The following is a 26719-nucleotide window of genomic DNA, read 5'->3' as shown; positions in this document are numbered from 1 at the left end:
ACCCCGGGCCGGGGGCGCAGGGCTGGGGCGCAGGGCGGTCCAGGGGAGCGGCCCCGACGCGGGCCACGGCTTTTTCTTTTTTCCTTTTCTGTGTGTGTGCGTGCGTGTGCGTGCGCGTGCGTGTGTCGGCTGCCCACAGCCAGAAAGCCAGGCCCGTCTGGACTGGAGAGGGGCAGGGAGGGAGGAGCGGTCCGATGGCGTGCACCCGACCCACCGGGAAATCAGCCGATTCCTTGACAGCCCCACCAGAGCCTCATGAAGTTCGTGGGCACCACGTGCTGCTGCTGAGCGTCGGCCCAGACTGACCTGCCACAGGAGCCTGCCTCTGTGGAAGGAGTTTTGTAAAGGAAAAAAAACATTTTTCAATGTAGCAAAATCAAAACAAAAAAAGAAAAGGAAAAAGAAGATGCGACAACAGTGCGAAGTCTAGCCTTTTGTAACTTCCATATTGCACACACTAGGACTATAAGCCATTGCTAGCTAGCTCATTTTGAATTTTAACGTGTAACTTTTGTTTTATTTTCTTTCTGTGGGGAAAACGATGCTTGATCCACCAATGCTCTTTTTAATGTTTTATAACTATGTATGTGTATATATATATAAATATGAAATAATATGTATGCACATATGTGTGTATATATCTATATGTATATACATATATAGATATATAGAGATATATAGAGGTTTTGAGACAAAAATGCAGAACGTGAAACCGAACTGAACAGCGTGTGCTCTGATTACTTGAATCTGGTCTCCTCGGCACCTGGTTATTAAGAACTGAATATTTTTCCACTTGAATTTAGTGCTATTAGAAATTTAATATATGTGTTTTATTTATTTGATTTTTTTTTGCATGACTGATGCAAGGTTTGACATTTTCACTCAATAAAAACTGGAAAAAAAATCCATCAAGTTATCTTTTATTTTTAAAATCACCCCCAAGCGGCTGGCTGCGTCCCAGCTGTGTGGAGTGGTTCAGACGGGGCTGGCTCATGTGCCAGCCAGCGGAGGGGAGGAGGGAGCTGGTCACCTTCAAGCCTGGCAAAGAAGGGAGGGGGACAGACCTGCTTTGCCCCAGGCATCAGGCCAGAGTCGCCCAGAGGTTTCTAGGGACCGGGATGGAAAGGTGACATCCGTCTCCCCAACCCTGCCTGAACCTTCCTTGAAGCTCAGTAACCCTCAGGCAGGGCCATCTGAAGCCTCAGGGCCTCCGGCCAACCCCTCCTGGACCACGCTGCAGGGCTACAGGACTGTCACTTGGCAGGCCAGCCCTCTCCCCCTCCCTCGCTCCTTCCTCCTTCCTGCAGGGACCTGCCCGGCTGAGAACAGTGCGTACCCGGATCCATTCCGGATGCTGGCAGGCCTCCTGCCCGGAGAACATGGTGGCAGAGCCCGAAAGGCCAGTTCCCAGGTCTACAGCTTCCAGGCCGGTCCCAAGCTGCTGGTGCTGGTGGCATCACAGCTGGGGGGCTCCCTCAGCAGCAGCTATGAGGTTTGGGAGGGGGCTCGGGTAATCCCTATGGACCCCAATACTGGCCTGTGGCCAGCTTTTCATCCGCCCCATCGTCAGCATCGTCTTGCCAGCCCCTCCCTGAGCTGGCCGCAGGAGGTGTGGCAGAGGACACGCGTCCACCCTGGGTTGTGCTGGCTTGGGGGTGGGGGGAACCCCAGCAGGAGCGCCTCTCCCTCCTTCGGCAGGCAGTGGGCAGGGCGTCATTTTCCGCCACCAAGCCTTGTCTCCAGCTCATCCTGGCACAGAGGGCCCACCCCTCCCGCTCCTCCTGGAGCGGCCGCCAGCTATTTACATAAATATGTTTGTAACAGACATGAAAATATATACTTTTTTGGTCTTATTAAAATGTTCAAGTTGGAACTCGCCTATTGTTTGTGGATATCTCAATTCGGTGAAATAAAACAGTGAGTAATTTATGGGATAAAACACAAGTTCAACAAATTAGAAACCATGATTGGAGCTTCATGGGGCCCTGGGGGGCCACGCAGCCTCTGGGGGGCCGCAGGTGAGGCAGGGAGCCAAGCCCGACCTCAGCCGCCACGGGGCCCCCTCCGGGCTGGAGCAGCGGGCAGTGGGGACTCTCAGGAGCAGCTCTTTGCTCCCGGGTCTCGGGAAAGAAAGGTAAGGCAGGACTTGGGGCAGTTTGCTGACCTTGACTAGAGCCTATTACCCCCCCCCGCCCCCCTCACACACACTGCTCCCTTCTCTCCTCTCCCCAGGGCTCAGCGTGACCAGGTCTCAGTACTAGGAGGGAGATGGCCCTGCCAGGGGCAGGTTCTGCATCCGAGCCAGGGCCCAGCCAAGACACCGAGTCTTAGGGGAATAGGCTGCCCCGGCCCAGGGCAAAGAAAAGAGCCATGTATATGCACCCCTACCCCACCGCCTAGAGCCAGGGGGGAGCCTTGGGCTGTGGGTGGCACCCCACCCCAGGGAAGGGCGTGGGGAGCAGCCCCAGACTCCACCATGTTCCCAGTGGCATGGTGGACTTGGGAGGAAACGTAGTAACATGTTTTCCCTGTGGGATTTAGTTAGCTGTGGTGGGATGGCGCTTCTGCACCCCAACTGGGGCACATTCAAGAGCCTCATAACCTCTGGGAAGGGGCCAGAAGCAGCTGCATTCAACCTCCTGTCTCCTCCTCAGCGGTGTGCAGCAGCTCATCTCCCCGGCCCCGGGGAGGGGTCAGGGGGAGGGTACATCCAGGTCGCTGAGCCAGGCGGACTGTCAGCCCACCATCATGAAAGGTGCTCCTGACCACACAGGGAGCCTTGGTCCAGGGCCCAGACACAGGGGTGGGAAAGAAAGTGTCACGACCCCCCCCCGCCCCCCCACCAGCCCAGGCCTCCAAGGGGCAGCACCCCCAACAGCCCTGGAATCACAGGACCATGCCAGGAGCAGAAAGGCCACCCGTGACACCCTTGCTGAGGCGCTGCTGGCTCTCAGGAGGCTCCAGCCTGGCATGGCGAGCAGAGGGCGGCGGGACCCAGCTGTGCGGCCTCAGCGGGCCTCCCATCTCCCACCACCGGGGCAGGAGCCCACTGCCCTCTGCCCCAGTCCCGCTGGAGCCTGCAGAGGCTGCCTGCCACACCCTGCTGTCTATAGGCGCCCTGCATCTGTCTATAGGTGCCCGGGAGACAAGCCTCCCTGGGTCACAAGCCTAGTGCCGAAGCTTCCATGGCTCAACGTACCATCAATTACATTCAGTAGAAGCCACAGAGCTGTCCGCTGGAGCAGTAGAAGCCACAGGCCGCCTGCTGGAGCAGGCCGCTTCCTCTGTGGACAGCACAGGCAGTCGCCAGGCAAGGCTGGCTGGCTGTGTGGATCTGGCCATCTTACGCAATGGCATTGGTGGCATGACGCTCCATATTGGGTGTTCGGTGTGTGTCGAGTCTTCAACCCACAGGGGGTTACGGGGTTATAACTGCTCCTAAAGGATCAGCATTGCTTAAAACCACGAATGGCCCTGTCATTTCCTCTGTGTGTGTGTGTGAGAGAGAGAGAGAGTGTCCTGGGACTTGAACTCAAGGCTTGGGTGCAGTCCCTTAGCTTTCTCACTCAAGGCTGGCTCTCTACCACTTGAGCCACAGTTCCACTTGCAGCTTTTTGGTGGTTAAGAAATCTTGTGGACTTTCCTGCCCAGGCTGGTTTCAATCTACTATCCTCTGATTTCAGCCTCCTGAGTAGCTAGGACTACAGGCATGACCAGTGGCTGGCTGTTTTGTTTGAGACAGGGTCTCATGCAATTCTCCTATCATAGGCCCTGGATTAGCTGGGACTGTAGGCATGTACAACCATACCTGGCAACCCTGTCACTTTACAGAAAGTTCTCCCAGCACTTGCCACAGAGCGAGGCAAGGCTCCAGGCATCTCCTTATAAAGTTATTATAATCTGATTGCTTCCAGAACACAAATTCTTAAGCTTGATGAACAGAATCATTAAGACTTGTTCATGTTACAGGTAAAGTCACCCAAAATATTGGCTGAAATTTCAGGCTGGCCTGGGGTTGTGTGCAGAGGAGTGTGACGAGTACGTCACATGCCAGCCCAGGCCTGGAAACGGCCGTGACGTCCTGTCCCCAGTGCCCTGGAGGTGTCTGCTCAGCTGCACTCCGTGGCCGGGTGACAGCGGCTGAGGGTGAGGAGGGAAAGGAGAGCAGCCAAGCCCCACCTGTGGGGAAGGAGGCCCAGCCTTCAGGGGAGCCACCCTCTCTGCACGGGGTCAGACCCTGTCCTGCCATGCCTCCCGGACGCAGTCTCAGCGGCACTGCAGACGTCGCAATCCTGAGGACAGCCGGACCTGCCTCCTCCCACTTTGGGGAGTCGCTGTGCCCTGGGGGGTCACAGGGGTCGTGGCGGGGGGTGCGTGGGCGCCGCAGGTCATTCAGTAGATGAGCCGCACCGCAGAGGTCCTGGGCGGGGGGGAGGGGAAGGGGGAGAGGGATGTGTGCGCGCTGATCCAGGGGCCTGAACTCTGGGCCTGCACTGTCCCATAGCTTTTCTGCTCAAGGCTAGCACTTTACCTCTTGAACTAAGAGGTAGCTCATGGCTTTTTGCTGGTTAATTGGAGATAAGAGTCTCATGAACTTTCCTGCTTGGGCTGACCTCAAATCAGAATCCTCAGATCTTAGCCTCGACAGTAACTAGGATTACAGATGGTGTGAGGCACTGGTGGCTAGCTTGAGGTGCCCATCATTAAAGAAGAGAGAAAGGGTGAGAGCCGACTGGCAGAGATGGAAGGGGCAGAAGAGGGAAGCCTGCTTCCTGCCCGCCTGGACTGACTGGCTGCTTGGCAGCGGATACGTACTGGATGAGAGGGGAAACGCAGCGCTTCCAGCAAACCCTTTTCCCGACCTGGGTGTCCCCTTGCTCGGTTGAGGGGCTCCGAGCGGGAGCTGCTGGTTCCACAGTGACCACCTGGATGCTTGTGTCTCTCACCCTCCCTGGGTGACACAAATGCCAAGGGAGAAGCTCTGTCCTTCACAGCAAGGTGCCCTGACCAAGGTATACCCCACAAGTGACCAGGCACTGGGGGAGGCCTGGCTGGGGTGAAGGCCCCCCGGGGAAGCCAGGACAGCAGCGCTCAGAGCACAGGGGCAAGTTCCTTGCTAAAGGACACTTTATAAAAAGACACTGTAATTGGGTTTAATAACGTACTCCCCTTCCAGCAAGGGCCGACAGACGCTGCCTGCTGCTCACTTCTGCCCCATTCCAAATATTTTTACCTTATTTGGATGAAATGCATTATTTTTCTAATGAAAGGCTTTTTTTCAAAGGGCCGTTTTCCCTCGTCCAGCCGCTGCCTTTATTAGGCAGCACTCTCGCTGTTTTGGGGAGGGGTTTTTTCCTCCCTGAAGTCACGCCAGACTCGCTGGCCTCAAAAGCTGAACTCTGTGCTCAGGACCCATGGGGGCCAAGGGCCTCGGGGTCCACGTTCCCATCCCTTCCCTTGGGAGCCTGGGACCTTCCAGTCTGCTGGCCCCCCAGGTGGAAGCCTGGTGGCTCCTCTTCTAGGGGACAGGGAGACAAAAGGCACAGGTCACAGCACCCCAATCCCAAATCCTCTGGCTTCATCTGCATCCCAGGGTCTCTTCCCTCGGGCCTCCCGTTCCGTGCCCACTAGACAGGAGTGCAGAAGTTACAGGCAATGACCAACGGTCTCTGAACCAAAGGAGGCTGTGATCTTGGGAAACATTTCCAAGGTGTCCTATATGCCACAGAGGGGGAGCCCCCCCGCACCCCCCCAGGCATCGCTAGCCAGGGTGGGACGTGGCCCGCCCCCTGCTGGTCCATCTTGGGCCTGCCTGCCTCCCTCAAGGGCTCAAGGCCAGGCTGGCGGCACGGGGCTGCCGGGGTGAGGGCAGTGCAGAGGTGGCTCTCACCTGGGCTCTGCTGGTCCGGGGAGCGCGTGGCTGTGCACAGACTGGGGCAGGACCGTGCGAGGCGGCAAGCATGAAGCACGCCCCTGCCAGACCACCAGCTAAGGCAAGAACTCCAGACCTCTGCTACCTAGAGGCTGGGCCAGCAGCAGGCCCAGGCCGCACCCTCCGGCCATGCAGATGGGTCCTCTTTGCTCTCCAACACCACCCGTGAAGGAGGCTGTGGGTGTGAGCGTGGCCCTGAGGCTCCACCTTCTATAGCTGGATGCTGTTTCTCAGGCCCCATGTCCACGAGGCCCAGGGCCATGCCGGTGCCCAGGCCTGGCTCCTGGTGGGGCAGAGGGAGCTTCTCCTGGCTCCCATTTGTGCTTAGGGCTTTGAGGAGATTGAGGGGAGACAGGGAGGTACAAACGGAGACAAGAGAGAAGGAGCCGGGCTCCCGGGGAATGTGCGTCCATTTAAGGAAGGAGACTCATCAGCCCCGCGCCGCCAGCTCTATCCAGCAGCGGGCGGTCCCTTCTCCTGCTCCCAGGGAGCGTCGCCCTCCACAGACACCAGGCAGGAGGCAGGAGCCTTTTGGGTCCAGGTGAGCAGTCAGGCCTGGTCCTGGGGCCCTGCAGGCCCTTCTCTGGGAATCACCTCGTGGAGGCCGAGCTGAAACCCCGCGTGGGGCCAGAGGCAGGAATTAAATAGTGGCAACTCGTATTTATTACAATTATATACAGTCATAATCTATACATGATCACACAAATGAACATGTGGTTTTCGGGGGAAGGACAGACATGGCTGTGGGTCAGCAAGGCCCTGCTGCCGGGAGAATCACATCTCCCCCGGGACGGGCTGGCCCGACGCGGCAAGCGAGGATGGTCGGGAGCGAGCGCAGCGTGGCGTGGCTTCATTTGTTGAGAGGGCAGAGCAGGTGGGATGGGTGGGAACAGGCGCCTGAGGGCAGCATCTGCCAGGCAGGCAGGACCTGGCTGAGGGGCGACTGGGCCCCCAACAGGCCCTGGAAAGGGACAGCGAGGCCAGGCCCAAGGGACGGGATGGGGTGGCGGGGACCAGGGGACCGCAGCTCCGCCCCCGGGAGGCAGGTGAGGACAGGAGCTCTAGCCATGCATGACGTCACGCTCGTCCAGACACTCAGCAGACACACCTGGACAGGATACCTGTCGGGGGGGGGGGGGAGGGGAGCGGCGCAAGAGCCGTGGTGCTGAGGCTCAGCAGCTAGCCCCGGCCCGCCCGGGGGCTGGAGCTGGGCTGAGGAGAGGCAGGGAAGGGCTGAGGTTGGGGTAAGAGGAGGCTGGTAGACAGAAACACGGCCCCCCACGCTGCCACACCTGAAGGCTGCTCAGTGCCTCGCCCTCCCAGGGCCAGAGGAGGAGGCCGGGCCAGAGCCCAAAGCCCCCGCGGGCCCAGGGGTGCCGGGCGCTGGAGAGGCGGTGCAGGTGCCATGCGGGCCTAGTCCCGCTCATTCTCATTACTGGCGCCCTCCGGCCGCCGTAGCTTCTCCACCTGCTCATTGATCTGCCCGTCCCCACCCCGCCGGTCCTCCCTCTGCACCCCCAGGACGTCCTCCTCATCCACATGGCTCACGTCGTCATCCTCCTCGTCCTCCTCGTCCTCCTTGTCCTCCCTCTTCTCCTCCTCACCCTGCACCTCCATCCTCACCTGGCCCTTCACGTCCACCAGCCCCTCGCCTTCTTCCTGCGGACCCAGCAGGTGGTAGGTGGCTGTGGAGCCCTCAGGGCTGTGGCTCTCCTTCCCAGGGGAGGAGGCGGAGGACTCGTTGCTGACCGGGGAGATGTCACTGCTGCTGTGGTGGTTCACGGCGGCCGGGCTGGAGGGGGAGGGCGACTTCACCGGGATCTGCCAGGACGGGATCTTCGGCGCTGACGGGGACGGTGGGAACTGTCTCCTGGCAGAGGAAGAAGCCAGCAGGCGTTGGTGACAGCATCCAGCTCTCATTCTGGACCCCGGGGCTGGAGAGGGGAGCAGCCCTGCTCCTCCCCTCCCTCCTGGGCCTCCTAGCCAGGGGCTACACTTGCCTCCCTCCCTTCACAACAGCCTGGAGCCTGCTTCTTCCTCATCCCCAGCACTGCCTCCACCCCTGTGGCTACAGCAGAAGGGGCGAAGGCAAGGGACTCAAGACACCCAGGCCTCCCTCAAATCTGCCCATAGCCTGAGTAGTTGGGGCCATGGGGAGCCCGGGCCAAGGGGGTGGGTGACATCAGAGCCCTTGGCTGGAAAACCTCTGCTTTGGGCAGGGAAGAGGCGGCAGCTTCTTGTCTGGCATTCCCTCTGGGCCCTGGGCCAGCAGCCAGCCCAGGAGGGGCTGGGAGGAAGGGTCTATGTGGCTATGGCTCAGAGGTGGTGCTCGCTAACAGGTGGGCCCTCTGCCACAGCTAACGGACAAGCCTAGTTCCTGTCCTGGGCTGCCACTGTCTTACCAGGCGTGGCCACGGAGACAGCCCTCAGACCCACAGCCTGCATCAGTCACCAGAGACAAACACAAGTAACAAATTCAGTTTGCCATTTTCTTGGCTCCAGTGCCACCAGATGACGTGTCTGTCCCTTTAGCCAGAGGCACTTACCTCTGTGTGTGCGTGTGCGTGTGTGTGTGTGCTGGTTCTGAGGTTTGAACTCAGGACATGGGCACTGTCCCTGTGCTTTTCTGCTCAAGGCTAGTGCTCTACTACTTGCACTACAGCTCCTCTTCTGGCTTTTTGGTGGTTAACGGAGATAAGAGTCTCATGGACTTTCCTGACAGGGCTGGCTTTGATCCTCAACCCTCAGGTGTCAGCCTCCTGAGTAGCTAGGATGACACGTGTGAGCCACCAGCGTCCAGCTTAGGCATTTATCTCTTGGATGAGACAAAGGGGAGCTTTATCCTAATGTCCATGACATCCCCTGGGTGACCCCTGAACTTAGCCACACCTTGGGAATTATGCCCTATCCACTGCTAACCAAGCGCAGGAGCGCCAGCTGGCTGCTCAGCCCACACTAGGTGGGGCAGAGCCCAGGAGTCTTGTCTCCTACCGATTTAAAAGAAGCCCCTTCAAGGAGTTAATTTCCGACTTGAGTTCATTGATATTCTGCGATTCCAGGATCCAGTTGGTAGATGTGGTGGCCTGAAAGTCAAAACACAGGGCACACGTGAGAATGGACCCTCCACACAGCCCAGGGGGTGGCGTGTAGCTTAGGAGGATCCTGGGGAGGCAGTGGCCACCTGCTCTGCCACTTGGGGTGCTGCTTGTGAGGACATTCCTAAGCCAAACATTCTCACAGCTTTAAGTTTCTGATGGTGCTAAGAAATCATCACATTTTTAGGTGACATTGGGGTTTCCTGTGCACGTAAAATACAGAAACCGCAAACAAACCCTCATCACTCCAGAGACGCGGAGGTGCACTTGCTCCTGTGATGAACACGGCGCCACCCAAGCAACTGCGTCCTACACGTCCCCACCCCCCAGAAATCACCACCACACACAGACGTGAGAGGAGGCCACTCTCTGAACCACAGCAGATTCCCAAGAAGGTACTCTGGATGCTAGATGCTGGGGCCGGGGCCGGGGAGGTGGGGGTGGGGGTGGGGGTGGGGCGGGAGGGGCACCAGAGCACCTGCCCATTCCACAGCTCTGACTTCAGCAAGCCTAGACGGCAGCTTTACCCCATGCTGCACTCCCAGGCTGCTCCCAGCGACTCCTCAGAGACATGAAGGATGCCTCCCCGCCGCACCCCAATCTCAACAGCCACTTGGGTGCCACCCTCTCACATCTCTCCCCTGGGATGGTCAGGGGTGACTTCAGTGAGGGACTGCTCGAGCTCCTGACCTCCACCCCTCCCCTGGAGAAGGCCCAGGATAGACACACCACTGACAGCATCCCCCCCCCCCATAAGTGAGGGTCCCATGCCTCACTCCTGGCAAATTCCATCAGGGCAGATAGAAAGAGGAGAGTCAAAAAACCAGTCCCCATGTAGATCTGCCAGTAGCCAGACTGCACACGGTGAGCAGAGAGGTAAATTCCAGACGTGCAGCTGCAGCCTAGACCTGCAATCACCAAGCCTGGTGATCTCAAGTGTGAGCTGGAAAGTCGAGCCAGGTTCTTGCTTCCTTGACAAGCTGCCCCCACACTGGCAGATGGGGGTCTTTTCAAGCTCTTCCCTGCCGGCTGCTGTGGGGTCTCTCTGATGCAAGGTAGGGACGGACCACTGCAGGCCAGCCCAGCAAGGACACAGCCAGCTGGGTACACCATAGTTATATATCCTGCCAAGGGGGCCTCAGGTCTTGGGAAGAAACCCAGGAGGTCTACAGGGGAGCAGGCATACACCCAGAGTCCTCACATCCATCCCCCCAGGGTCCCCCACTCCAGACCACCACACAGGGAGGGCCCGGGAGCCACTGTTCTGGCTTCTCCGAGACCTTGAAAGCTACGGCAGCCCATTAACAAGGGAGCAATTTCCACTCACTGGCCTACAAAGGACTCAGATTTCCAAAGGCATATGGTGCCAGATGCCAGGATTTAGAAATAAAATCTGACATCTGGGGCTTTTTAGCCAGTCTCTTTAAAAAACAGTTGTAGAAAACTCACAGCCTTCAGTTTTATGTAGGTTTTTTAATTACTTAAAGCTCTTCTTTTTAATTTTTTACAGTGCTCCAGTAGGAGTTTGGAAGGCAGATATAAAAACTAACATTACAGCTGAGAAAACACAGTTCTGAGTCTTTGGTTTATGGGGTAACCCAAGTCCTCACACACATGGGTTTGGATGCCAGGCCCGAAGCGCAGCTTTGGAAGGGAGAACAGGGCGGAACGAGGGGCGGGGCCTGGGCACAGAAGAGCTGAGGCCATCACAAGCACTGCCACCAACCAGCCCCCTCCCCCAATGCAACATGTGGTCTTCATCTTGATGCTCAGGGCCTGAAAACCATTTTCCAATTTCCGGAATGCTGCTGGCCATGGGCAGGCCACAGATCCAAAAGATAACAGAGTAGGGTGGGGGCAGCAGCCACCTTCCCGGCTCCTTCCGAGCTGCCTGCAGGGAACCCACAGTGGCCGTAGCCACCAGCACCTCCAGACAGCTGAGCAGGAATTGAAGGTGTGCCTGTACAGTGTGGCTAATGGGGAGGGGGCTCCTGAGGACCCTTATCACAAGAGGCCCCAGATTCCACTGGAAGTAGCAAGTAGTTTGTTTTGCAATCCAGCTAGGCACTAGGGTGGCCTCCCCTGGGACAGCAGCTGTGCTTAGAGGCTGCTATGGGGCCACTGCACCACCTTCACCCTCACCCATCTGTCCACACCGCCTCAGGCCCCAGAACCCAGGGCCTGAAATCGTGGGTTCTGGCTGAAGCCCAGAGGTTCCATGATGGCTCCATTTCACAGAAGAGGAAGACTCAGAGAGGCGAAGGAACTTGTCTACAGTTAACAAATGCGAGAGCAAGGCCTTTAATCCACTACACTGATCCTAGGACCAGACAGAGAAGAATGCTTCCACATGGGGAGGATTCTGATTGGCTCCAATTCCTTTCACATCCCCTGAGGCTGAAAGCCCGGGTTTAGAGAGCCTGTCCACTACCATGGGGGCCCAGAAGGCACTGGTAAACTACTGGCTTCTCCCTTCTGTTTCCTGGACTCCTTGGCAAAGAAGGCTGGGGCCTACAACCTAACTTCCAGCACCAGTCTCCAGAGCTGTGGGGATGGGACTGCCCTAAGTGCTCCCAGTGGAGATGGGAGGAGAGAGAGAGAGAGACCAGAAGGACAACTGAGAGCACAGTGACTCCTCCCTTCTGTGTGGGACAGTAGCCACCCCTGGTATGTCACCCAGCGACACTGGGATAGGGGGAGGAGTCAGCGCTGTACAGGCCATACCAGGGCCTGGAGATCCAGGCGTTCAAAGGTTAGTACCTTAGCGGTGGCCAGCTCATGGGCCAGTTCCTGGACCTTCTGTTGTTGCTGCCTCAGCAGCTCCTGGACAGAGGCCAGTGTCGTCTGTACCTGAGTCACTGGGGAAAAGAGTGTGGCATCAGTTGAGTCCGTGTCCCCTGTTCCCTCCTCAGCCCACACACCTGTGAGCCACCCGCATTCCTGCTACATCTAATTTATCTGCAGGCCCCTGCCCCCGCCCCGCAACCCAGACAATTTATCTGTGCCCTGGGTAATTCACCTGCACTGTATCTCACCTCTAGTATTTCTACTTCATCTTTCTATTGTGTGGTTGTCCGTGGTCAACAGTATATCCGTCCGAAACCTCTCCCCTCTAATTAAGCCCGGCGGGGATGTGCCCGGCTCTCTCAGCCCGCATCATGCCGGCATCACTCATTACCCAGGCCTCACCGCGTCCTTGGGAGCGGAGGACAGCCCCAAGCCTGGAACTGCCTGCCGAGCCCCACAAGCTGTCATAGGACCCCCAGGCTGGGATCACTGAGGCAGCTCTTAGGAGTGGCTGCATCGGGGAGAACGCACTGGAGAAGCCGTGCCCAGGACAGGTGGCTCTCTTGCCTGCCTCTGAGTTTCAGACTCAGAGCCTCCACCTAGTAAACAAGTTTATAAAGAAGGAAAGCCACCTCTGGCGCGACAGGTCTCAGCTAATCTGGGCCATCACTGGGGCAGCGGGTAATGAACGCCAGCCCCGCGGAGTCGATAACAGAGGGGTGGCCGGGGTCCTGGGAGCCACAGTAATTACAGACTCTCTTGACCCTGAGTTGGATTCTTCGAGGGAAGGGGGAAAAAAATCACTGAAAACCCCCCTGAAAACCTCATAGAAGCAGAAATTAAAAATGAACTTTACAGCCCTTAGAAAGGCTGTCATTTTATTCCCCTTATTAATATTCTGAGGTTGGGAGCCTTTCCGTAAAAACATAATTAATTGAGGCCGCGCCGACAGTAAACAAGCAATTTCAAATTAAACCGAAATGACGGCGGCTTCATTTGCAAATGTGAACAGATTCTTGGAGCAGATAAATGAAGTCACCACATAAAGTGGAGACGGAGGGAGAGGGGAGGGGCGCAAAGGGGCTTCGAGGAGAAGGCTTTGAGGGGTGACTTGATGGAGTCATTAATCTTTACCTGTCTGGGCCACGCTGCCACTCAGCTCCGAGAGGCTCGCCGCCATCCTCTCCAGCTGCTTCCTGTCCTCGCGGCCGCCCAGGACGAGGGGCAGCAGGTACTTCTGCAAGAAGCGGACGGGTGAGGACGGGCACACTTGCTGTCCTCCATCGGTCTCTCATATCCTACCCTGGTTCGTTCTTCCCGGGGTCTGAAGACCCCAGCACAATCCATAAGTGAAAAAGATGCTTTAAAAAGTTTATGAGATGGCCACGTAAAAATTGTATGTAAATGAAGACCAGGGCCAAACAGGAAGAGGGGGAGGAAAACCAGGTTTTCCCACCGTGATGTGCTGAAGTGGGAACCTAGGTCCTTGCACAAGACAAGTGTTTTACATTGAGCTACACTCCCAGCTCAAGGTAAACATGTTCATTCTTTCATGTCCTTTTCTCAGCAGTGCTATACTATTTCTATGACATCACTGATTTTATACTTTAAAAGTTATAAGGCCAGATGCTGGTGGCTCACACCTGTAATCCTAGCTATTTGGGAGGCTGAGATCTAGGATTGTAGTTCAAAGCCAGCCCTGGCAGGAAGTCCTAGTCCATGAGACTCTTATCTATAATTAGCTACCAAAAAAAAAAAATATATATATATATAAAAAAAACTTGAAGTAGAGCTGTAGCTCCAGTGGTAGAGTGCCTTGAGCAAAAGAGCTCAAGAGCTCAGGGATAGTACCCAAGCCCTCCTGAGTTCAAATCCCAGGACTAGCACCAAAAGCACCCCCAAAACACACTTATGAAAAACTTGTAAATGGGTATGCAGAAAGATGCCTGGGGGCTGGAAAGATGGCTCAGTGTTAGAGCGCTTGCCTTGCATGCATGAGGCCCTGGGTTCAATTCCTCAGCACCACATAAGTAAAAAGAAAAAAGCCAAGAGTGGCGCTGTGGCTCAAGTGGTAGAGTGCTAGCCTTGAGCTGAAGAGCTGAGAGACAGCCAGAGTTCAGGCCCCATGACTGGATCAAAAAACAAAACAAAAACAAAAACAAACAAACAAACAAAAAACAGAAAGATGCCTGGGCTGGCTTTGATATGCAATCCTCAGATCGTAGTGCCCAGCTCACTAGGTATTTTTCTGAATCAAACTGTTTTAATCCTGTGAATGAAACAAATTGTTTCATCCATTCGAGAACAAATAACTAAAATTAAGTAAACAAAAATTACTCAAGAACCCAAAGGAAAGTCCACCACAGACTTCTGGGACCCTTGCACAGTTCTTCTGAGGGAATACTTGGCCTTTAAGCCTGAAAGGCTGGGAATGCAGCTTAGGGGTAGAGCGCTTGCCTAGCATGCATAAGGCCCTCGGTTCCATTCCTCAGTACCACAAACATAGAAAAAGCTGGAAGTGGCACTGTGGCCCAAGTGGTAGAGCGCTAGCCTTGACCACAGAGAGGCCAAGGACAGTGCCCAGGCCCTGAGTTCAAGCCCTGGGACTGGCAAAAATTAAATAAATAAACTAAGTTTGAGTTACCAGAATAAGTATCTTTCACAGAGCCCCAAGTGGCCCTACTTTCCCAGACAGAGCAGAGGAGACAACACCCTGGGGGCAAAAAAAAAAAAAATTAAAAAATGCCCTGTCTTGCAGGGTCCCCACACACGGTGCCTAGGCAGCAGCACACACTGTGGGGGAGCTAGGTTGAGGGAACTCACAAGCATGGGACTTGGGAGGCAAAGCCCCCATCATAGGGATGGGGCCACTACTGCCAACCTGCAAGGGTGGTGCCAGAGCAGACCCAGCATGGCCCAGCAGGCACCACCTTTGCCAAAGGGAAGGGCAACTGTGGTTCTCAGCCTATTTGGGCCTCAGGTAGGAAAAAAGAAGCCTCTCCATTAAGGGCTCTGTATTGGAGAAGGAAAAGGTCTCTCACAAGGGGTTTGTGGGAGAATTCATTTCAAGAGTGACTCCTAAGTGAAGATCATCATTTAGCATATGTATAGAAGCATTTTCTATTTTGCAAAGTGCCTTTCAGCCACGCTGTGAATTATTACCCACAACTGAGCTGAAACTCATCAAATGTGCCCTGACGTTTCAGGTGGAAAATTTGCTGAGGATAAAAGCAGAGAGATTCTCCTATGTATAAACCGCTTCGAAGTCCACTTCTGAGGTCATGAATGACAGGGAAGCAGTACCTCTACTCCTCCATAAACAGATGTAAAACAAGTCCTGAAACCAGAGCCGCAGTTGCTTGGCTTCCTTGTTGGCTGATGCTCTTACTACTTGAGCCATACCTCTAAGCCTGCTTTTGGGGGGTTATTTTGGAGAGGGAGCCATCTGAGTCAGACCACTTTTTTTTTTTCTAAAAGAAACTGTTAGTAGATAATTCCAGAAATTCTTGTATCATCAATGTGGCTGACATTTCAATGTTTTTTAATTTAAAAAACAAACAAACAAACAAAAAACCAGGTGCGTGGCGTGGCCAAAGCACTGTGAAAATGGTGGGAACCTGTCTCCTGTTCCATGCGGGTCTCAGGATGGTCCTGGTCAGCACGGATGACCAGCAGGTCTGCTCTGAGAACGCTGTCAGTGACTTATCCCGGTGCCTGCCCTTGCCTTGTGATTTGTCTACACACAGGCACTGGCAGACATCAGCCCCAAGGGAGATGTCCAGACCCCAACACACTTCATGTTTGGATTTCTGCATGCAAATTTCTAACTCCAGCAGATTCCGCTGCACTTTTGTGTTAAATCAAAAATTAAGAATCCGGGCTAGGAAGGTGGCTCAGTGGTAGAGCACTTGCCTCCCATGCATGAGGCCCTGGGTTCAATTCCTCAGCACCACATAAGCAGAAAAAAGCCAGAAGTGGCACTGTGGCTCAAGTGGTAGAGTGCTAGCCTTGAGCTGAAGAGCTGAGGGATAGTGCCCAGGCCCAGAGTTCAGGCCCCACGACCGGACCCCCAAAAAAAAAATAAAAAAGAGATAAGGACCTCAAGGTCACCCTGTCGGTGACTCCAGGGTGGATGGATGTCTGCAGGCACAGGATGTCTGCGATGCCTGACACATCCCCCCTGTACTCTCCACCTCTGCTCCAGAGCTGAGCACCCACTGAGGAACAGCAGCTCCATGCAGATAAACCAAGAACCAGGAAAAGGGGAACAAACAGCAAAGGGTGACAAATGTCAGCCTCTGCTGCCCTGAGAAGACAACTGACCTTGTAGAATTGGTGAAAGCCAAATGCAATTCCTGCCATGATGATGGCCAAGGCACCGTAATCTCGCCATCGGGAGCCTCCAGAGCCTGATGGTAGGAAAAGAAAGAAGTTAGGAGAGCTCCCACCCAGCCTTTTCTTAGAGACAGGTGAGCATGTGCCCCGTGGAAGGGGGACACACTGAGGCGTGGGGTGAGGGAGTGTCCTGATCAGATTTCTACTTTAAGAAAGCCACATGGCGGTGGCTCTGAAGCAAGCTAGAGGTGAGAAGCCACCCAGGCAGGAAATCTGGGAGGCTCCTGCACTGGTCATGACAGTGAAGAGGGCCTAGAATGGAGTGGAGAGATGTCTTGGAAAAGCTCAGTTGTTAAGGAAATGGAATCGAGTCCCTAATCTTTGCATACAAGCAGGCCTCTGGCCCAGCTCTTAAGACTAGCACATATGCAGGGTTTCCCCTCCCTCTTATCTGTGGCTTCACTTCTGTAAGTCAACTATGATAAGAGAAAATATTCAATGGAAAATTCAGAAAGAAAAAAAATCCATGTTTAAAATTTTAACTTTGTAAGCGCTACCATTCTGGGTAAATGAACTCTTGACCCCGCAGGGCATGAACCACCCTCTGTCCAGTGGATCCACGGTGTGTATGGGACCCGCCTATGAGACACTTCGCAGCCATCTTGGTTCTGGGCTCCCCTGTCAGCATCACAGTGCTTGTGTCCAAGTGATCCCCACTTCACTCAGTAATGGCCCCCAAGACCAAGAGCAGAGATGCCAGCAGTGTGGATGTTCCAGGGAAGAACCTTGAGACCTTCCCGTAAGTGAAAAGGTGAAAGTCCTCAATAGGAAAAGAAAGAAATTCTACGCTGAGGTTGCTAAAATCAGAGCACAGTAAAATAGTTTGAGAGCATACATTCACATTAACTTTTATTAAAGCATATTGTTATAATTGTGCCATTTTATTATTGGTTATTATTACTGATCTTGCTGTGCTAATTTATAAACTTGTATTATAGCTATATAGAGTGAAAACAGTATACACAGAGCTCTGTAGTGTCTGTTGCTTCAGGAATCCTCTAGGGAGCTGGGGGGGGGGTGTCCCCACAGAAAATGGAGACCAGAACAGTAAAGTCCCCACAATTCAATGAAATTCTAGTTGCCCAGCGAGTCCCCTATTTTGCAGCCTTGTATATGGCACCTGTTCTCCCCAGGCCTCCAGAAGTGGTCACCCAGCCTTTGACCCTCTCTGAGGATCTGCCAAGATGCCAGGCCCAGGCCACCGTTCTCAGGATACTCCATGGCATAGCACACAACAGCTAGGGAACAAACAAGGTACACAATGCCGATAGAAAGCTGTCCAGAAGGAACCTGATGGGTGTTTCCGTGGGAAAGCTGAGTCTGGGAGAAAGGTGAGAAAGAGAGGTCAGACACATTCCAGGAACCTCCGGGAAGAATCACTTTAACTTGCCTCGCCAAGCTGATGGTCTTGCTATTTCAGGAACACCTGAGCTGTCCTGTGTCTGCAAGTTCTCCTACCCATTTGTCATGACAGAGCAGAGGAGCAGAGCCATTCTTTCAGCTCAGTGGCAGGATGAGGCAGCTGGTATGCAAGGGATACCCCCTCCTCCCTGGGCTGCTCAACAGGGCTCTCGGGAGATACAAGAGTCAGCAAGTCTCTCCTTGGCAATAATAGTCCCCCATGTTCCGCAACCTGTACACCCCATGCACAATCCCCTGAACGTGGTCAAAACTGTAGTCAACAAATGGCCTCCTTCAGGACTCAACTCCTAGTTTTTTTTATCCCACATATTTTAAACAGGCAACACACACATATAGTTTAAACATCAGACAGCAGAAGTCAGACTTGCCAAAAAGGCAGACACCCTTAACCAGTTTCAGGTCTATTCTTCCAGAGAAATTTCATGAGCATAAAAAGTGACACAGATGTGTCGTAGTTTCCTTTTCTTCCTCTTTACATCTGAAACTGATTTTTTCATAGCTGTCTACTATTCCATTTAACCTACTCTCTTCAAATGGACATTAAGCTCATTTCTCATCTATAACAAGCACAATGTAACAGGGAAATGGCACCTCACACTGGCCCTCACTTGTACCCATCTCATTTTGAGAAAGGAGTAAGTCTTTGCTGTCCATCAGTATTTTCTTTCCAATGAGTGTTACATGTTCTCACCTTTCTACTTGATTTTCCTTCTGACAGTATCATGGTTTAAACTTGGAGCCTAGTGCTTGCTAGGCAGGTGCTCTACCACTTGAGTCATGGCCCCAGCCCTCAACTTGATTTCTTTCCCTTACCACTTTTGAGTAGTTTTGTTTTGTTTTTGTAATGCTGGGGATCAAATCCAGGGCTTTATATATGGTAGGTAAGTACTCTAGCACTGAGCCACACCACTAGTGCATACTTTTTAAAGACTTTTATTGTGTGTGTGCCAGTCCTGGGGCTAGAGCTTAAGGTCTGGACACTGCTTCTGAACTCTTTTGCTCAAAGCTAGCACTTTAGTCACAGCTCTACTTCTGGCTTTTTGGTGGTTAATTGAAGATAAGAGTCTTACAGGCTTTTCTGCCTGGGCTGGCTTCCAACCATGATTCTCAGATCTCAGCCTCCACAGTAGGGTTTTTTTAATTTTTTTTTAAAATTTTTTGGTTGGTTGTGAGGCTTGAACTCTGGGCCTGAGCACTGTCCCTCAGCTCTTCAGCTCAAGCCTAGCGCTCTACCACTTGAGCCACAGCGCCACTTCGCCCACAGTAGGTTTAGAGGTACGAGCCACCAGAGCCTGGCTGGAGAATTAAAAAAAAAAAAAATCAGGGACATTAGCCCTCAGTAACATGAACAGTAACACATTCTTGTAATTTTTTGCTTTGGGTTCCACTTATGGTCTTTTGTGGCCTGCAAAGATTTTTTGTGTTTGTATTTACCAATCTGTTACGTGGTTTTGTGTTAGCAGTGATGCCTCCACTCCCTTCCTCAGCTATGCCTTGACTCCATCCAAAACCAGTCAGGGGAAAGCATTGGTTGGCCCTGTTGCAGACACCCCAGATCTCAGGACATAGGGCTCTGAGTTCCTCAGGCCTTTCTCTTGTCTTCTTTTCTCTTTATGTGTGCAAGATGCAAAATCCAAAATCTAGTGCAAGCTCATTTTGAAGGGGCAAATGTGAAGGTCAAGTGGCCTTGTCCTGGTGGGGGGAAGGGGGAGTATGGATCGTGCGCAGATGGCCTTGATGTTCCGAGAACACCTTCACGTGGTTCCCTCACACATTCTCAAATATCCACTGAATACCTTACAAGAAAGCAACTGTAACTGGACTAAAAACCAGACTGACCCCAAGTTTTCTGGATCTTGTGCTTTCATAAAAACACATTTATCACTCTCAAGGAACACAGTCTCTCCTGCGGGCGAGAGCTGCTGAGGCCAGGCAGACATCACAGTTCATCCTGGCATCCAGGCCCCAGGCTCCTGTGCAGCGCCCACCCTGCCATAGCTCTGGCCTCCCCAAGCCCAGGGAACACCTGTGGTTCCCTGCCAGCCCACCCTTCACCCTGCACTGCTGCTCTGTTCCTGCCAGGCTCGCGTTAAGAACATTTTATTGCCCCCTGGTTTTCATTATTAATGAAAAGGGACCAGAATGATCTTTCCTAAAGTTCAGAGAGTCTATAAAGACAAGAAGCTGAAATGCCATTTTACTCGTTTTGGAGATGTGTGATACAATTCTGTCTTGTGGCAAAATGAAGAGATAGGAAAATTCAAGATGGAAATGCCTCTTATCCACTGTACAACTTCCAAGGGTGACAGATCAGGGTGACTGCAAACTATGCTGGTGCTCCCGAAGTGGCTCACACCTCCAGCCCCACTGGGCTGGACTCCTGGGCCTGCCTACTGTGGGGCCACACAAGAGCCAAAGCATTGGTCTCGGGGCACTGGACTGTCCTATCACCAACTATGCTCCCACATGTCCAAGGGCAGAGCACAGTGCATCAGGAAGATGGGATGAATTAGCCTTTTGTTGGAGGAGGAGATGAGGTTTGCCTATGTAGTCTAGGCTGGCCTCAGACTTGAGATCCTCCTGCCTCAGCCTCCCGAGTGCTGGCAGGTGTGGTGGTGCATGCCTGTGATCCCAACTGAGGCTAGCCTGGGCAACACAGCATAATTATATGTGGGAAAAAACAAAACCAAACTGACCCATCTCCCTGTCCTGTCGCTGGCCTGACAGGAAGACTGGGCAGATAAGAGGCAAGGATCTGGGGGCAGAGAGCGCAGGACCACATCTCCAATCAGTGGTTCCACAGAATAAACCTCTTGACATCATGTAACAGACTCTGCAAGTCCCAGAGAACCCAGAGGACAACATGTCTTCTATTTCACTCTGGTTCAGACTGTCTCCAGCACTTCCCTGAGGGAATCAACCGGCCACTTGACTCTCCAACACCACATCTCTGGTGTCTTCATGAAGGACAAGGGACAGCTGACACCCCAGGAGACACACTGCGGCCTCTTCTCACCACCACCTCCACGGCCTTCTGAGGACTACATGAACCAGCCCGCACCCCAGAGGCTCAGACACAGAGGAGTTGGTAGGGGAGTTGGTAGCTAGGGTGCTGCATTCAAACCACTCCTTCACTATTCACCAAACACTAGCAAAGCCAACACTGCTTAATGCTCTAGCCATATCTCCACCAATCAAGAAATTCTTAGTACATGCAAACAGACAAAATTAGGCAGGGGCATACTAGACATGCTCCCTGCAATGATGAGCTGTAAGCACAAAGCCACGGTTTCATCAACACACAGAAGTCCCACGATCCAGTGAAGGTTCAACAGCAGCCAGCCCTGGAGCTGTCAGGAGGACAGCCTGTGGAGACAGCACACGCTGGGGAGGTGGGAGCCCCCGCCTTGGGGAGGTGGGCAGCGGCAGACAATGGGAAGGCACTATGCCCCGCTGCTTGCTCCACACAGGGTATACTGCGCTTCTCAGAGCAGCCCGTCAGCTTCTCTCAGAAGTTACCCTGGAAATGACGTGACCAGGCAGGCTCCCTCACAGTGGGGTCCAGGACAGAGCCAGTTCACAAATCAGTGACTCCTGTAGTGTGGGGTTGCTGGGGCAAGTGCACGGGGACAAGCTGGAGGTGCTGTGAGCCAGGCAGCAGGCCAGCCACTGCGTGGGCACACTGGAGCTATGGACAGCCATCAGTGACAGAAAGACAAATGAGCCTTGAAGGCAGACACAGGAGTGCAACCGTGCTGCTCTAGGAACAAGCACCTGGACAGCCCAGTATCAGTCATGCCTGAAAATATAGAGCCCGGCTTCAAAATGTACATCCTGCAAGAGATAATCCCAGCCACTGAACCATTCCCCCCCCCCCACCGCCCAGGGTCAGGGGGGAAGCACGCTGGGCAGTGTATAGCTTCATATCATGGGATTTAAAAATAGGACACTCTGAAGTCAGGTATGGTGGCATACACTTGTAGCCCCAGCTACTCAGAATCTGACCAAGAAAGATCACTTGAGACCAGAAGTTCAAGACCAGCTTGAACACTATAGACAGACCCTCTATCAAAAAATAAAAATGGGGGGCTGGGAAGGTGGCTCAGTGGTAGAGCGCTTGCCTTGCATGCATGAGGCTCTGGCTCCATTCCTTAGCACCACATAAGCAGAAAAAGCAAGAAGTGGTGCTGTGGCTCAAGTGGTAGAGCGCTAGCATTGAGCTGAAGAGCTGAGGGACAGTGCCCAAGGCCCAGAGTTCAGGCCCATGACTGACAAAAAATAAATAAAATAAAAAAAATAAAAATGGGTTAGGGATATGGCTCAGCAATAGGGCACATGCTTAGCAAACATGAGACTCTGGATTTGATCCCAAGAACAAAAAACAAAACAACAACAAAACTCTAGCCAGGTGCTGGTGGCTCATTCCTATACTCCTGGCTACTTAGGAGGCTGAGATGTGAGGACTGAGGTTTGAAGCCACACTGGTACCCATTCTCAATGGAGAGCTGGGTGCAATGGCACATGCCTGCTACTCTAGATCCAAAAGGACGCCTAACACAGGTAGCGTGTACCCAGATGCCCACCCAGACATCTACCTAGCAAGTGTGAGGCCCAGGGTTCAAACTCCAGGACTGGGGGGGGCGGGGGGAGAGGAGCCAACCAAGGTAGGGCTGAGATCTTGTTCAGAGCCAGCCCAGGCAGACAAAATCACAAGAATCTTTTATTTCCAATTAGCCAACAAAAACTAGAAGAGGTTGGCTCCAGTTGTAGGGAAGCAGCCAGGAATAGAAAAAAAATCGAGAAGAGTGTGAAATCCTGGGTTCATCTCCCAGTACCAGGAAGGGAGAGAAGGAAGAAGGCACCATGGCTCATACTCATAATCCTAGCTATGTGAGAGGCTGAAATTGAGAGGATCACATTATGAGGCCAGCCAAGCAGAAAAGTTCCTGAGACCCCTTAACAATGGAGAGCCAGGTATGATGGTAAAGGCTTATCACCATAGCTACTTGGGAAGATTAAAATTCTAGGTCAGTCTAAGCAGAGAAAACTATAAGACTCCATTTCAACAGAAGAAGTTTGGTGTGGTGGAATGCACCTGTCATGCCAGCTATGGTGGGGGCAAAAAAATGTTAAGACTGAGGTCCAGGAATTGGGAAAACAGTGGCTCATACAGGTAATCTTAGGTGCTCAGGAGGCTGAGATCCAGAGAATTACGGTTTGAAGTCAGCCAAGGAAGAAAAAGTCCATCAGAATCCATCTCCAAAATAACTAGCTAGTACTGCCAAAAGAATAAAACAGTGGAAAAAAAGGGCTGGAGGCATGACTCAGCAGTAAAGCAGTTGCCTAGCATCAAGCATAAGGCCCTTAGTTCAAATGTCAGTACCTCGGAAAAGAAAATACAACAAGTTGGGCGTCAGTGGCTCACATCTGTAATCCTATCTACTCAGGAGGCTGAGATCTGAGGATCATGGTTCAAAGCCAGCCTGGGCAGGAAAGTCTATGAGACTCTCATCTTCAATTAACCACCAGAAAACTGGAAGTGGTGCTGTGGCTTAGAGTGGTAGAGCACTAGCCTTGAGCTGGAGAGCTGAGGGACAGCTCCCAGGCCCAGAGTTCAAGCCCCATGACCAGCAAAAAAAAAAGTCATCCACTGTAAAAAAAAAAATCTGCCAAGCATATTCCTGATAAAGAACTTATAACTAGAATATAGAATGTTTTGACAATTCAGCAATAAAAAAACAAGATGATGGCCCAGTGCCAGTGGCTCATGGTTGTAATCCTAGTTACTTAGGAGGCTGAGATTGGAGGATCATGGTCTGAAGCCAGCCAGGACAGGAAAGTCCATGAGACTCTTATCTCCAAAGTAACTACCAAAAAAAGCTGGAAGTGGAGCTGTGATTCAAGTGGTAGAGTACTAGCCTTGAATAAAAAGACACTTAGGGAGAGCACCTAGGCCTTGAGTTCAAGCCCCAGGACCAGCACCAAAAAACCCGCAAAGGCCCAAAATGGTTTTTAAAATGGGAAGACAGGAAGAAAAAGATACATGAATGACCAGTAAGAACATGAATATATACTTGGCACCATTAATCTTTAGGGACATGCAAATTACAAGTGCAAAGAGGTTCTATTATATACACACTAAAATAACTAAGCTTTAAAATGTGAGAATACCAAATTTTGGCAAGAAAATAGAGCAACTAAGACTCTCAGAAATCACTGAAGGGAATATGCAAACTGATGAGAACATTCTGGAGAACAGTTTGACAGTTGCTTATAAAGTTAAACACAAGCTGGTGGCTCACGCCTGTAATCCTAGCTACTCAGGAGGCTGAGATCTGGGGATCATGGTTCAAAGCCAGCCCAGGCAGGAAAAGTCGTGAGACTCTTATCTCCAATAAACCACTCAGAAAACCAGAAGTGGCACTGTGGCTCAAGTGGTAGAGTGCTAGCCTTGAGCTGAAGAGCTGAGGGACAGCACCCAGGCCCAGAGTTCAGGCCCCTCGACTGGACCCCCCCCAAAAAAAGTTAAACACATGCCTACCAGGTGACTAAACCAGTCTAGGTGCAGGTATTATTAACCCAAGAGTAATGGAAGGAGATGCACACACCAAGACTTGTACATGAATGTGCACTGCGGCTTTACTGCACCAGCCACCAATTAGGACAAACACCTGGTCAGTGGATAGGCAAACTGGTCCCCAACATGGAACAACAGAGGTCAGCAAACTGGCCAGCTGGACACCCCCCACCTCAGTCTGCTTTCACACAGCTTCAGCTAAAAACTTCTGAGGGACTGTGATGTAGAGAAAGGGAGCAGACAATGAAGGTGGGGGAGGGGGAAATATGTGACAAGGCACATATGACACAACATCTGAAAAAGTCTGCTGACCCCTGGAATACAACTTAGTGATAAAAAAAAAAAAGAAGGAAACAAATGTAGAGCTCAACATGGATCACTCCAAAAAGCTTTATGGTAAGAAACTAATGCTGTATGATTCCATTTATATGAAATTTGCTAAAAGGCAGCGCTGTGGTGACAGAGCATGGGTTGGTAGTTAATAGGAACCAGAAGCAGAGGGGGAAGAGGGCGGAGACAAAGGGCAGAAAGTAATAAAAATTTTCTATATTTGTGATTGCTGAATGAATTAGAGCTAGAACTCAATTTGTGCAACTCCTCAAGTTATATGCTTAAAACTGATGAATGGTATTATATGTAAGCTATACTTCAAAAAATATGATTAGAAAGAAAATAATTAAGAATCCAGAAAAATAAAACAACCATATCCAGCAATTTTATTCTTAGATATCTACCCCAAGTGGAATGAAAACACGCGCCCACCTGAGACTCACCAAAATGTTCTTAGCACCATTCACGTTAGCCAAACAGAGATGGATGGGGTCCAGCATGTACAAAGTCCTGGGTCTGAGTCCCAGTACCAACAAAACAAAACACCACAGGAGAATTTCTAAATTCCCAGACTGGGGAAATGATGAAGAAAATGAGGCACACTCACACACCTGAACACAACTGCAATAGGAAGCATGCCGCAGCATGGAGGGAACCCCAAATTATGATGTTAAGAAAAAGAAGCCACATACCAGGGGATTACTACTATGATTCCATTTGCCTGAAATATTCAGAAAAGGCAAATTTACAGCAATGCAAAGTAGTTGAGTGGTTGCTTGAGGCTAGCGGTGGGAACAGGGATTGATAGTAAATGGGCCCAGAGGATCTTCCTGGGTGCTGAAAGTGCTCTAGGCTGATTTATGATAATGGTTGTACCACTCAGTAAAGTTGCTAAAAATCATTGAATTGTACATGTGAAAAGGATGTGTTTCATGATATGTAAAAATACTTCAACCACTTTGTATGTTTTAAAAAATAATTTTTAAAAATGAGAAGTAGTGAATATATTGGTCAGCTGATATTTTATAAAGAAACAAGTAATTCAAGAGTGCTGGTACAGCAGGATACATATTCAGAGAAAAATGAACCTTGACTGTCACCTCACACCATACAGAAAAATTAACTATAAGCGCATCACAGACCCACTCATAAAAACTTAATTAAAAAAAAAAACTACAGCATGAGGGGTGTAGCTCAGGGTTGGCACACTTGTCTAGCCTGTATTGAGGCTATAGGATTGATCCCCAGCACTTCAAAAACCAACAAACAATAACAAACCAACAAACTCAAACTGTTGGTGAGAAGGTAAAACTGTACAACTACTATGGAGAACAAGTTAGATACTTCTTGTGAAGTTAAAACATACACTTAACACACAAATAAGCCAACAATTCTGCCAGGAATTCACCAAAAAGAAATAAAAGCATACAGTATTCTCACAATAAAAAACTTATTAAAAATGATGATTATCTAAATAAACTCCAAGAAATGGAAATGAGTGAAAAAAGAAATAAAAGCATACCAAAAATATACACAAATGTTCACAAGAGTTTTATTCATAATTGCCCAAGCTGGAGACAACACAAAATTTGTCCATCAATTAGAGAGAGGATAAATGAGTCATGCGTGGGTACAGTGGATACCTCCCACTGATAATGGGAAGGAAACCTGCATATGCACAGTAGTGGGTCACTCTCAACAACATTATGCTGGGAGAAAGAAACCAGACACTAAAGAGCATACCATATGATTCCATTTATACAAAACTCTGGGAAAGAGACGTCTAATAGTAGCGAGAGAAAGCAGACCAGTGGTTTGCTCTACAGGCAGGATGGGGTGGAATGACCGGAAATGGGGCACAAGGGAATCTTTTGGGGTATTGGAAATGTTCTACAATGTGCCGATGATTACATGGAAGTACACACTTGTCAAAACTCAAATGGTACAATTACAATGGATGTATTTTATTTTATGTATAAATTATACCTCAAAAAATCAAAATCTGTTCAATATTTTAAAAGTAGGACAAGAATGCAAGAAGTAAGAAGAGGCTGAGACGATGGCCAGCACATGGAGCTAAGGTCTCCTAAACCTGCCTAATTTACCTGCGAGGACTCTACACACTGGCTAGCCATGTGATGCTCCCCGCTAGTCCCAGGTAGCACTATCTGGAACTTGGTG

General features: G+C 51.6%; 1 protein-coding gene across 1 annotated transcript in view; it reads right to left on the bottom strand.

Moving 5' to 3' along the window:
* Window positions 1-6587: 6587 nt before the first annotated feature.
* Window positions 6588-26719, bottom strand: part of Pex14 (peroxisomal biogenesis factor 14) — a 148418-nt gene continuing 128286 nt past the window's right edge. The window contains exons 5-9 of the mRNA XM_013032886.1: window positions 16138-16223; window positions 12949-13051; window positions 11788-11885; window positions 8924-9015; window positions 6588-7802 (exon numbers count right to left, since the gene is read on the bottom strand). Of these exons, the coding sequence (XP_012888340.1) occupies window positions 7346-7802; window positions 8924-9015; window positions 11788-11885; window positions 12949-13051; window positions 16138-16223 (836 nt within the window). The 3' untranslated portion in view covers window positions 6588-7345. The remainder of the gene's footprint in view (window positions 7803-8923; window positions 9016-11787; window positions 11886-12948; window positions 13052-16137; window positions 16224-26719) is intronic.

Source organism: Dipodomys ordii, unplaced genomic scaffold (assembly GCF_000151885.1).
Source record: "Dipodomys ordii isolate 6190 unplaced genomic scaffold, Dord_2.0 Scaffold6, whole genome shotgun sequence".
Taxonomy (NCBI): Eukaryota; Metazoa; Chordata; class Mammalia; order Rodentia; family Heteromyidae; genus Dipodomys; species Dipodomys ordii.
Note: the sequence above shows the minus strand (reverse complement) of the source record. Positions and strands in the feature narration are given on the sequence as shown.